General features: G+C 41.0%; 1 protein-coding gene across 3 annotated transcripts in view; it reads left to right on the top strand.

The window, feature by feature from the left end:
* mms22l (MMS22-like, DNA repair protein) overlaps positions 1-12,604 on the top strand; it is a 268,328-nt gene that overhangs the window by 74,938 nt on the left and 180,786 nt on the right. For all 3 annotated transcript variants that reach the window (XM_059981367.1, XM_059981368.1, XM_059981369.1), the window contains exon 11: positions 6,685-6,747. In XM_059981367.1, the coding sequence (XP_059837350.1) occupies positions 6,685-6,747 (63 nt within the window). The remainder of the gene's footprint in view (positions 1-6,684; positions 6,748-12,604) is intronic.

Consider the following 12,604-nt stretch of genomic DNA (forward strand, 5'->3'; position numbering starts at 1 on the left):
TGTGAACTGCAGTGCCAGAACCGAAGGAAAATCTGCCAGGACCCTGGTGAAGTCGTTGTCGGACAGCATGATGGAGCCGAGGTGAGGGGCTGGCAACTGGGCTGCACCCAGGGAGAACGTCTGAAAGGTCTCGGCGTGGGCCAGTCTCTTCCTGGGCAGGTCGACCAGTAGGCTGTGAGCCCGCAAAAAATCCGCACCCAGAAGCGGTTGGGCTATGGCGGCCAGTGTAAAGTCCCACGTGAACTGGCTGGAGCCGAACTGTAGCTGCACCTGACGGGTGCCATAGGTCCTTACTGTGCTGCCATTCACGGCCCTCGGGGGGGACCCGGTGCCCTGCTGTGGGTGTCGTAACTCGTCGGAGGTAAGACGCTGATCTCAGCACCGGTGTCGACCAAAAAGCGGCGTACTGACCGCTTGTCCCACACATACAGGAGGCTATCCCGATGGCCAGCCGCCGTAGCCATCAGCGGCGGCTGGCCCTGGCGTTTCCCGGGAACTTGCAGGGCGGGCGACAACGGCGGGCTTCTGCGCCCCACCATTGGTGGTAGAAGCACCATTGTTCGTTGGGCTCCGCACCCCTGCCCTGGGGTTAGCGGGCTCTGCGGCCAGGCCTGGACTGGTTTGCTGCTGGGAGCGTGGCCGGGTGATCTGTGCGATGGACGCTCCACTCACCTTCTTGGCGTTCCACAGCAAGTCTGCCCGGGCTGCCATCTTCCGAGGGTCACTGAAATCCGCGTCGGACAGCAGCAGGCGTATGTCCTCGGGCAGCTGCTCTAGGAATGCCTGCTCAAACATGAGGCAGGGTGTGTGTCCGTCGGCCAGAGACAACATCTCATTCATTAAAGCCGATGGAGGTCTGTCGCCCAAGCCATCCAGGTGCAGTAAATGGGCAGCCCGCTCGCGCCGTGAGAGTCCGAAAGTCCAGAGGAGCAGGGCTTTGAATTCCATGTACTTGCCATCTGCCGGGGGCGACTGTACGAACTTCGCGACCTGGGCCGCTGTGTCCTGGTCGAGGGAGCTCACCATGTAGTAGTAACGGGTGTCCTCTGAGATTATCTGCCTGCTGGAACCACAGGTGTGGTCGCGGCATCCAGAAACCAGGCAGTTTCAACGAAACCGCATGAACAGAGGCGGCGTCGGTCATCTCTGGTCCAAAAATCATTTGGACCGTCGGGGTCACCAATTGTAGCAGTGTGCTACACGCAGCGCTAAAATAACGACACAGAGTCGGTAAACTGCAGTCAAAGAAAACTTTATTCGAACTACACAGCCTTGCTTTTAAGCCTCCCTCAACCTGCCCTCCATGGGGCGCAGATGCTCCAAAAGACACGTACTCACAAACCCCCGTAGGCTATCTCCCTTAGCTGGAACGCTGGCTAATTGTGAGCTGGTTCGGATGTGCCAGGAAATGGGTCGCCACAATCTTTCTATTCTGAGGCTGTGCCCTCTGGTCCTAGACTCCCCACTGTAGGAAACATCCTTTCCATATCCACTCTATTTAGGCCTTTCAATATTCATATTTTTCAATGACAATACCCCTCATTCTTTTAAACTCCAGTGAGCACAGGCCCGGAACCATCAAATACTCTTCACACATTAATCCTTTCATTCTTGGGATCACTCATGTGAACATTTGGTCAGAGAGGAGGAAAGAAAGGAAGGCATCAGACCTTGCATAGATTCTGTGGAAAAGTTTGAAGGTGAGGGCTTGACATCTGTGGAGAGAGAGCTATGGCCAAGGATTGGAGAGGAGGCATAGGATCAGGCTTAACAGTTCACCTGGGATCTGTTCTGGTGTTGGGGTAAGTGATGGGATGCCTCTTTTGATATCCCTGTATAATTTTCAGCAGAGTGGGAGTTCTGAAGATTATGTGATGTGGGAGTCAGAGTGTTGAGTGTTAAATGGTGTTAGGACAGTCATTTCTGAGACGAAATGACCCATTAATGTTGCTGTCTATATGTCAAAGTAAATTTATTATCAAAGTATGTAAATGTCACTTTATACATACATGTCATTTTCTTGTGGGCATTCACAGTAAATATAGAGAAATGCAGTAGAATTAATGAAGGACTGCAGACGAAAAATACGGACCAACAGCCAATGTGCAAATGACAACAAATTGTGCAAATGCAGAAGATTAAAAAAACACAAAATAATAATAAATTAAATAAATAAGAGATGTTGAGAATATGAGTTGTAGAATCCATGATAGGTTGTGGAATCAGTTAGAGTGAGTGAAGTTATCCCCTCTGGTTCAAGAGCCTGATGATTAATAACTGTTTCTGAACCTGGTGGTGTGAAACCTCCTTCCCAATGACAGCAGTGAGAAGAGAGCATGGCTTGGATGATGGGGGTCCTTAATGATGGATGCTGCTTTCCTGCAACAAAGTGATTTTCAATTATATGAGATTTAAAAGCCAAGTGACTCTGTTTATTTGTTTAGAGGTACAATGTGGAAAATAGGCCCTTCTGGTTCAATGACACCCAGCAACTACCTACTAACTCCCACCTAATCACAGGACAATTTACAGTGATTAATAACTTACAAACTCGTATGTCTTTGCACTGTGGGAGGAGACCGGAGCACTTGGAGAAAATCCATGCAGTCATGGGAAGGACGTACAAACTTTCTTACGATGAATTATATGAACTTCTAACAGATGATGCCAGAACTGAACTCCAAACTCCGATGTCCTGAGCTGTAATAGTGTTGTGCTGATCACTAAGCTACCGTGTTTTGAATTCCTTGGAAACATAACCAGAATCAGAAGTATTAAATTTTTGAGCACAGTCAGGTTATTCATTGCTGCTTTTGTAAGTTGATGTTAGTTTGAATTATCCCTGGAGAAAGGCCTAAATTCCACACTGTCGACATGCCCAAGATTGCGAATTCATTATTTAAACAATTTTTTCAACCATGGAACATATTGTTCTCCAGGGATACAATACATTGTATGTACATTTAGTGACATGACAGGAGCAAATGAATAAAATATCACTTAGGCATCACAAGACGTTAACAAACTTTGATATAATTGGATGACAAACACTTTTTCTGTTAATTGAGGCAGATGCCATCTTGGCAAGAGCAAAATGCTGGAGGGCCTGTGCAGGTCAGACAGCATCTGGGTATTTCTGGCTCGTATCCACTGTACATGTAGAAAAGACATTTGAGCTGCCATAATGAAACTAGAACCCTTGCATTGCGAGCAACAGTAGAGAGGATCTCCCTGCATCCGCCCACCCCCCTATTTGTGACAAAGGGCCTGAAGCATTGTTGAGGATCCCCACCACCCATCCACAATCTCTTTGACCCACTACTGTCAGGAAGGAGGTACAGGGGCGTCAGGACTAGGACAGCCAGACTGGGTAACATCTTCCCTCAGGCTGTGAGACTAAGGGATGCCCCGTGACCACTGAGGTCATATCACTAGGACAGTGAACTATTCACTGTACTTACTGTTTACCTCTGCTGCACACTATATGTATTTTGAATTATATTTTATTGACTTATGGTAATACTTTGTTTTATGTGCTGTGTGTGATATTTGTGATACAGGTGCACTATAATTCAGAGTAATGCTGTTTTGTTTGGTCATATATCCAATGGGCGATCAACTTCAAGGCTGCATAAAAAGAGCTACCTTTAAATCAGGATGGTGATCGAGCTTTGTGGCAGTTTCTCTGAGTTGAGAGGGACCAATTAGCAACAGGCAGTGCTCAAAAGAGCTACCTTTCACTCAGGTCCATGTTAAAGAATTAAAAAGCAGAGCTTCATAGCAGTTTTCTCTGGGTTGGACAATCCATGTCAGGGCTGCGTTAGAAGAGCTACCTTTTAATCAGATGGTGATCAGAATTTTAAAAGCAGACCTTTGTGACAGTTTCTCTGAGTTGAGGCGCAACCAGACAGCACGAAGGATTCATTAGAAAGGGCTATGAAAAATATCTCGGGTGTAAGCAGAGTGGCCATTCTTTTGAGTGTGCCAGATTTCAGAGTGGGTCTTGCTCATCAGGCTTAGGGGAGATCAGCCTTGGGCCAGGTAAAGTATCTTGCAAGTTACTCTCTCTCTGTTCTTATTTGTTTATTCCTCATCTGTAGGGGCATAGTTGTTTAGTGAGAATGGCTCTGGGCTAGTGTTTTGTACTCTGTGTGGGATGTGGGAAGTCTGGGAGACCTCCAGTCCCAAATGAGCAGATATGCACCAAGTGCAGCTCCTGAGAGAACGTGTTGCAGCTGCAACTCGATGACTTTCGACTCATACAGGAGAATAGATAGGAGCTACAGGGAGGCAAGTCACCCTGAAGTTGCAGGAGACAGGTAACTGGGTAAATCTCCAGAGGAGAAGGGGAAATGCACAGTCAGTGGAGAGTACGCCTGTGTCCATTTCCCTCGATAATATGGCAGACAATATGAAGATAGATGGCGAGGTAGGTAGTTTTGAGGAAGTAGGGCGGCTACAGAAGGACTTAGATTAGGAGAATGGGTGAAAAAGCGGCAGATGGAATACAGTTCAACACACACAAAATGCTGGAGGAACTTAGCAGGCCAGGCAGCATCTATGGAAGAAAGTTCAGTTGACGTTTTGGGCCGAAACCCCTCAGCAGGACTGAAGGGCCAAAGGATTTTGGCTCAAAATGTCAACTGTACTTTTTTCCATAGATACTGCCTGGCCTGCTGAGTTCCTCCAGCAATTTTTATGTGTTGCTTGGATTTCCAGCATCTGCAGATTTTCTCTTGTTTGTGAGATGGAATACCATGTTGGGAGTGTATGTTTACATACTTCGGTAGAAGAAATGAAAGGGTTGATATTTTCCAAATGGGGAGAAAATACAAAAATCTGAGGTGTAAAGGGACTTGTGATTCCTTGTGCAAGATTCCTTAAAGGTTAATTTGCAGGTTAAGCTTGTAGTGAGGAAGACAAATGTGATGTTAGCATTCATTTCAAGAGGACTAGAATATAAAAACAAGGATGTAAATTTGAGACTTTATGAAGCACTGGTGAGGTCTTATTTAGAATATTATGAGCTGTTTTGGGCCCCTTATCTTAGAAAGGATGTGTTAAAACTAAAGTGGGTTTGAAGAAGGTTCACGAAAATGATTCCAGGATTGAACAGCTTGTCATATGTAGAGTCCCTAATGGCTCTGGGCTTGTATGCATTAGAATTCAGAAGAATGAGGGGCAAATGGTGAAATACCTTGATGGAGTGGATGTGGAGAGGATGTTTCCTGTGATGTGAGAATCCAAGACCAGAGGCCACAGCCTTAGAATAGAGGGGCATCCTTTTAGGACGGAGATGAAGAGTAATTTCTTTAGCCAGAGAGTGGTGAATCTGTGAATCCTTTGCCACAAGCAGCTGTGGAAGCCAAGTCTTTATGCATATTTAAGGCAGAGTTTGATAGATTGTTGATAAGTCAGAGCAGACGATGGACCAAATGGGCTCATTTTGCTCCTATATATTATGGTCTAATATATGTACCATGAGATGACAATAAACTGGTGAGCTGCTTACTTGCCTGTCCTTCAAGGCATCTCTTGCCCTATCTTCCTAAGAGTGTGCAGCTTCCGCACCTGTTTCCTCAGCTCTGACAAGCAAGAAGGCATCACTCATCTGCAGCAGGACCAGGTGCCTGGCAATTTACACATATGCAAAGAAATGGCCGACAACTGATTCTGCTGCTTGCTGCATCCTCTGAGTTTTCCACAATCTGCCAGATACATTTGCCTCCATGAACGTACAGCTCATCTCTTTAGCAACTTCAGCAGGAGTTGTATACTACTTACCATCCAGTGTGTGTATCACATCCAACTGTTCGTGTGCTATTAGTTTGGCAACAATTTCAACAGTTTTGTTCTGATAATCTACAGAAATAAGATTGCAAATAAAAGTTTAGATCTATGTTCATATTAAAAATATATCTTTTCAACTTTATTCGCCATATGTATTTACATGTATTAGGAATTTACTGTGGTGTGTTGATATGATACAACCAAAAACAGCAACATTTAATAACTTTACAGATTAAAAAATGATGAGGAGGAATTTCTTTATCCGGAGAGTGGTGAATCTGTGGAATTCATTGCTACAGACGGCTGTGGTCTTTGAGTATATTTAAGGCAGAGGTTGATAGATTATTGATTGGTCAGGGTTATGAGGAAGGGCAGGAGATGAGGCTGAAAGGAAAATTGGATCAGCCATGATGAAATGGTGAGCGGACTCAGTGGGCCAAATGGCCTTGATCTGTTCTTTTATCTTATGGTCTCATAAAAATAGTGTTTGCTATGTGGATATGAAATAAAACATGCAAAAATACATATATTAAACTTATGACTGTGTAACATTTTACTTACTTGCCCCTAAGAAGTTTTTTGATCTGCAAGTAACACGCAGGCACTCTTCGTTTGTGGCGAGATAAAACAGATCACAGTTACTGCAGTGAAAAAAGAATGTAGTTTAAATTTAACTCGTGAATTGCCCATGATGATGAGATCAAGGATGAACTTTATTTGGCAAATACAATTTACATGTATTCGAAATTTGCTGTGTTGGCCAGGACATGACATACAACAAAAAAGAGCAACATTTAACAATTATAAAGAATTAATAATTATTTAAAAACAAAGAAATACGAATATGAGTTTACTGAAGCTGCTACAATATTTTAATGTATTTCTGCAACACAGAAGCTGATTGAAAGTAACTGGAGTTTGGCAGAGGAGCTTCTGAAACTTTCTGTGAATGCTCAGGTACGTAATTGCATTATTTGTTTATAAGGCCTAAACTAGCCGCAGTCTCCTTGATTTATTGTTGTAACTTTGTGCAAGGTCCAGGAGTCTCTTAAAACACCCTATTGTATCTGCCTCCACCATTGTTACTGGCAGCCCATTCCACATACTCACCACTCTCTGCGTAAAAAAAACTTACCCCTGACATCCCCTCTGAACCTACTTCCAAACACCTTAAAACTGTGCCCTCTCGTGTTAGCCATTTTAACCCTGGGGAAAAAGCCTCTGACTATCCACATGATCAATGCCCCACATCATCTTATACACCTCTATCAGGTCACCTGTCATCCTCCTTCATGCCAAGGAGAAATGGCCAAGTTCACCCAACCTATTCTTGTAAGCCATGTTCCCCAATTCAGGTAATATCCTTGTAAATCTCCTCTGCACCCTTTCTATAGTTTCCACATCATTCCTGTAGTGAGGTGACCAGAACTGAGCACAGTACTCCAAGTGGGGTCTGACCAGGATCTTATATAGCTGTGACATTACTTCTCGAATCTTGAACTCAATCTCACAGTTGATGAAGGCCAATGCACCATATGCCTTCTTAATTACACAGTCAACCTGCGCAGCAGCTTTGAGTGACCTATGGACACAGACCTCAAGATCCCCCTGACTGTCCACACTGCCAAGAGTTTTACATTGGTAGAGATGCATCTCCACCCCTCCACCCCTCGTGTCATTGTTGATGGTTCTGGTCAAGAATGGTCTCATCCTGAAACATTGATCCTATCCATAGATGCTGCCTGATCTGCTGAGTTTTTCCAGCATTTTCTCTGTGTTACTCAAGATTTACAGCATCTGCAGAATCTCTTCTGTTTTTAATTAACATTTGTGCTCTTCTGAATCTTTCAGAAATGCTCAAAAGCAAATCTTGAACATTGACCCATTGATAAAGTGAAAGGCCAATTGTTAAACAGCAGACCCCGTCACTAACTTGTACATCATAAGGTCCCATAGACCCTGTCACTAACTTGTATACAGTGAGGTCCCAGTGACCCAGTCAATAAAGAAAGAATGAAAGAAAAAAGAAAGAAAGAAAGAATGCCTGGATATAGGAAGATCCCAACATGCTCCATGGAGTTCATAATAGCTTTAATATGTGTATTTATTTCTTTCTCCAGATAACTGGGGAAATCCAAAAAGGTTGAATTTTAAAACAAGACCAAGTAGAGTGTAAAAAAGTACCAATTTCTTGATTACATCGGAAACATTGACCAGATAAATTTGGGTTTAATTTATTTATTTTTTGTGGTGTAATATATAATTGATGTAAAAAATTATATTGCACTAATCTTAACCAGACATTTGTTGTATTTGTCATACTGTCAAGACATAGTCTTGACCAACTTGTTTCTTCAATTTTAATATTCAAATCAGTTTCCCATTTTTGTCTTGACTTATGAATTCCTTGTTTAATTGCCTGTTTTTGAATCAAACTATACATACAGGAAATAATTTTTTAAATTTTTCCTTTTTGAATTAAAGTTTCTATTTCATTAGGTTTCGGCATAACATTGTTTGACCCAACTTATCTCTTAAATCAGCCTTTAATTAGAAATAACAAAAAAAGAGTGTTGTTTGATATTTTATTTATTCTTTAATTGATCAAAAGACGTTAATATACCTCCTTCCAAACAATCTCCTATATATCTAATCCCTTTTTGAAACCAATTGTATAAAAGTTGGTTATCCATTGTAAAAGGAATAAGTTTATTTTGAATTAAAGGTCTCTTTATTAATAAAGATTTCTTTATCTCATCAACATTTATCTTATCCCATAAATCAATCAAATGTTTTAATATAGAAGGTTCTTTCTTTTCCCGTATCCATTTAGGGTCCCACTTACATATAAAATCTGGTATATTTTCTCCTATTTTGTCTAGTTCTATTCTAAACCATGCCGATTTATCTTCATCAAAAAAAGATGCAATAAATCTAAGTTGATATGCTTTATAATAATTCTTAAAGTTTGGAAGTTGTAACCCTCCTAGGTCAAATTTCCATGTCAATTTTTCCAACGATATCCTTGACAACTTACCTTTCCAAAGGAATTTCCTCACACATTTATTTAACTCTTGAAAAAACTTCTGTGGTAATTATATTGGTAGTGTTTGGAATAAATATTGTAATCTAGGGAATATATTGTCTATTTGAATAAAATGAGTAATATTTTTCTTTTGGATTAATTCTTCTCCATATATCAATCAAATTTAAATCTTTCATCAATGATAAAGTTAATTTTGCTACTTTTGATTTTGTAACAACCTTTGTTGATCTATCTAAAACTGGGTCCAGAAAAAAATTAAAATCTCCACCTGTTAATATTTTGTCATGTGCGTCAGCCAAATTCAAAAAGGCCTCTTGTATAAATTTTACATCATTTTCATTTGGTGCATAAATATTCATGAGTCCATAGTTCTGAAAATATTTGACAATGTATAATTACATATCTCCCTGCAGAATCAATTAATACAGTTTGTATTTTAATTGGTAAAATTTTATTAACCAAAATTGCAACTCCCCTTGCATTTGAATTAAATGAAGCTGCAATAACATTTCCAACCCAATCTCTCTTTAATTTCTGATGTTCTATCTCTGTTAAGTGTGTTTCTTGTAAAAAAAGCTATATCTATTTTCATTTTCTTAATGTATGTTAAAATTCTTTTTCTTTTCACCGATCCATTAAGCCCATTAACATTAAAACTTTAAAAATTCAGTAAATTAGTCATTATTTTTAACAGTGTTACTCCAATCTATAATAATACCTAACCTTTCAGCTTTCGTAGTACCTTGGGGAATCTTTTTAAAATTCTCCATGTTGCTATGTGTCTCTTCCCCCCCCCTACCCCCCTTTGATTGTCCAGGCAAAGAAAGAAAGATAAAAGAAAAATAGATTATATAAAAAAAATAACAAAATAGCCCCCTACTAATGTTGTGAATAAAAAAAACACATTACCCCCCTCCGTTGTACAGTTCATGGCAATCGCCATGATTACACACGTGAATCCTGTAGCAATCAATCCGAAGATCCCCCAGCTCCCCCGTAACATAAAAAAGTATATATGAGTAGAAAAAATAATATCACTACTCTCGATTAATATTTCTCAAATTTTTACCTTTCTCCCCCTGTATCATATAATTACGAATATACTTAAATATTCTTCTGTCCTTGACATCCATCAACTCTATTCACTGTCCCTGCCTTCATCTTTAATCCATTTTGCTTTTAAATCTTTGGCTGTGATTAGCGAATATTTGGGAGTTCTTGTGCAAATTCTTCCGCATCCGGACAATCAGTAAAAAATCGTCTTTTTCCGTCAGTCAAAAAAATTATCAGGGTTGCTGAATGGCGCAATATAAATTTATAACCCTTTTCCCATAAAGCTTTTTTCGCTGGGCTAAATTCCTTCTTTCTCTTCAAAAGGTCATAACTTATATCAGGATAGAAAAGAACTGTTTTCCCTTCTATCATCAATGGCCCATTTTTCTTTCTGGCACGTTGGGCAGCTGCCTTCAGGGTCTTTTCTTTATCTTGATATCTTAAGCATTTTATCAAGATTGATTGTGGGTTTTGATCAACTTGAGGTCTTGGTCTTAAGGCTCAGTGAGCCCTTTCAATTTCAATTAACTGGGTTCCTTCTTCCATTTCCAATATTTCCGGAATCCTTTTTTGAAAAAAATGTATTGAATCCTCTCCCTCTCTACCTTCTTTAAGTCCAACAATCTTAATATTATTTCGTCTGTTAAAATTTTCAAGTACATCTACTTTTTCCAACAACTATTTTCTTTCTGATGTCCAGGCAGAAATATTATCTTCCATTTTATTCACTCTTATCAATGGTGTCTCCCATTGTTTCTTCCAAGTTTTTAATTTTCTTGTCCATTTTATCCTGTCTTTTCATCATTTTATCAAACATAATCATATTTTTAATATCTTTTTTTATTACTTTTAATGCTTTTAATTCATGCATTATTTGCACCGAAGTTTTTTTTTATGTTTCCAATATCACCTCCATCCTCTTACTGTTGCTCTTCTTTATTCGTCTCTTCATCTTCGTCTGATTTATCCAGAGAATCTGATTCCACCTCATATTCACTTTCACTTTCAGTTCTGATCGTAGCTGGGATTTATAGTTTGGGTTGCTTGTATTTGCGCATGCCCCTTCCTTCATGCATGTGCAATTCCTGTTGCTCTTTTTTTTTTGGAAACGGTTGATGTTACCGCAGTTTCCTGTTCTGTGTCGCTGGAGGTAAAGTGCACTTGAGCCCGGGGCTCTTTCATGGCAGCCGGCCTTGATTCTTTTCCAGCTTGTGTTGTCTTCAAAGTGTAGTTTTCTTCTGCTTCTGTTTATGAGGCATATCTTAAGACAATCCTGAGTAGTTTATAAGTAATTTTTAAAAAGTATTTACTAACTTTTCTTCACTTAAACCTTATTTTACTGTTTTTTTACGGGAGAGCTAGATTTCCACGTCTCGATCCTATGTCATCACATGACATCCCCCTCCAAGTCTCTTAAAAGACCCTATCATATCTGCCTCCACCACCATTGCCAGCAGCCCATTCTACGCACTCACCACTGAGTAAAAAACTTAACCCTGACATCTCTTCTGTACATACTCCTTAGCACCTTAAACCTGTGTCCTCCTGTGGCAACCATTTCAGCCCAGGGAAAAAGCCTCTGGCTATCCACACCATCTATGCCTCTCATCATCTTATACACCTCTATTAGGTCACCTCTCATCCTTCGTCACTCCAAAGAGAAAAGGCCAAGTTCACTCAACCGATTCTCATAAGGCATGCTCTCCAATCCAGGCAACATCCTTGTAAATCTCCTCTGCACCCTTTCTATGGCTTCTACATCCTTCCTGTAGTGAGGTGACCAGAACTGAGCACAGTACTCCAAGTGGGGTCTGACTAGGGTTCTATATAGCTGCAACATTACCTCTCGGCTCTTAAACTCAATCCTACGATTGATGAAGGCCAATACACCGTATGCCTTCTTAACCACAGAGTCAACCTGCGCAGCTGCTTTGAGTGTCCTATGGACTTGGACCCCAAGATCCCTCTGATCCTCTACACTGCCAAGAGTCTTACCGTTAATACTATATTTTGCCATCATATTTGACCTACCAAAATGAACTACTTCACACTTACCTGGGTTGAAGTCCATCTGCCACTTCTTAGCCCAGTTTTGCATCCCAGCAACGTCCCACTGTAACCTCTGACAGCCCTCCACACTATCCACAACACCTCCAACCTTTGTGTCATCAGCAAACTTACTAACCCATCCCTCCACTTTTTCATCCAGGTCATTTATAAAAATCACAAAGAGTAAGGGCCCCAGAACTGATCCCTGAGGCACACCACTGGTCACTGACCTCCATGCAGAATATGACCCATCTACAACCACTCTTTGCCTTCTGTGGGCAAGACAGTTGCGGATCCACAAAGCAATATCCCCTTGGATCCCATGCCTCCTTACTCTCAATAAACCTTGCATGGAGCACCTTATCAAATGCCTTGCTGAAATCCATATACACTACATCTACTGCTCTTCCTTCATCAATGTGTTTAGTCACTTTCTCAAAAAGTTCAATCAGGCTCGTAAGGCACGACCTGCCCTTGACAAAGCCATGCTGACTATTCCTAATCATATTATATCTCTCCAAATGTTCATAAATCCTGCCTCCCAGGATCTTCTCCATCAACTTACCAACCACTGAGATAAGAACTACTGGTCTATAATTTCCTGGGCTATCTCTACTCCCTTTGTTAAATAAAGGAACAACATCCACAATCCTCCAGAACCTCTCC

The sequence above is a fragment of the Hypanus sabinus genome, chromosome 10 (genome assembly GCF_030144855.1).
Source record: "Hypanus sabinus isolate sHypSab1 chromosome 10, sHypSab1.hap1, whole genome shotgun sequence".
Taxonomy (NCBI): domain Eukaryota; kingdom Metazoa; phylum Chordata; class Chondrichthyes; order Myliobatiformes; family Dasyatidae; genus Hypanus; species Hypanus sabinus.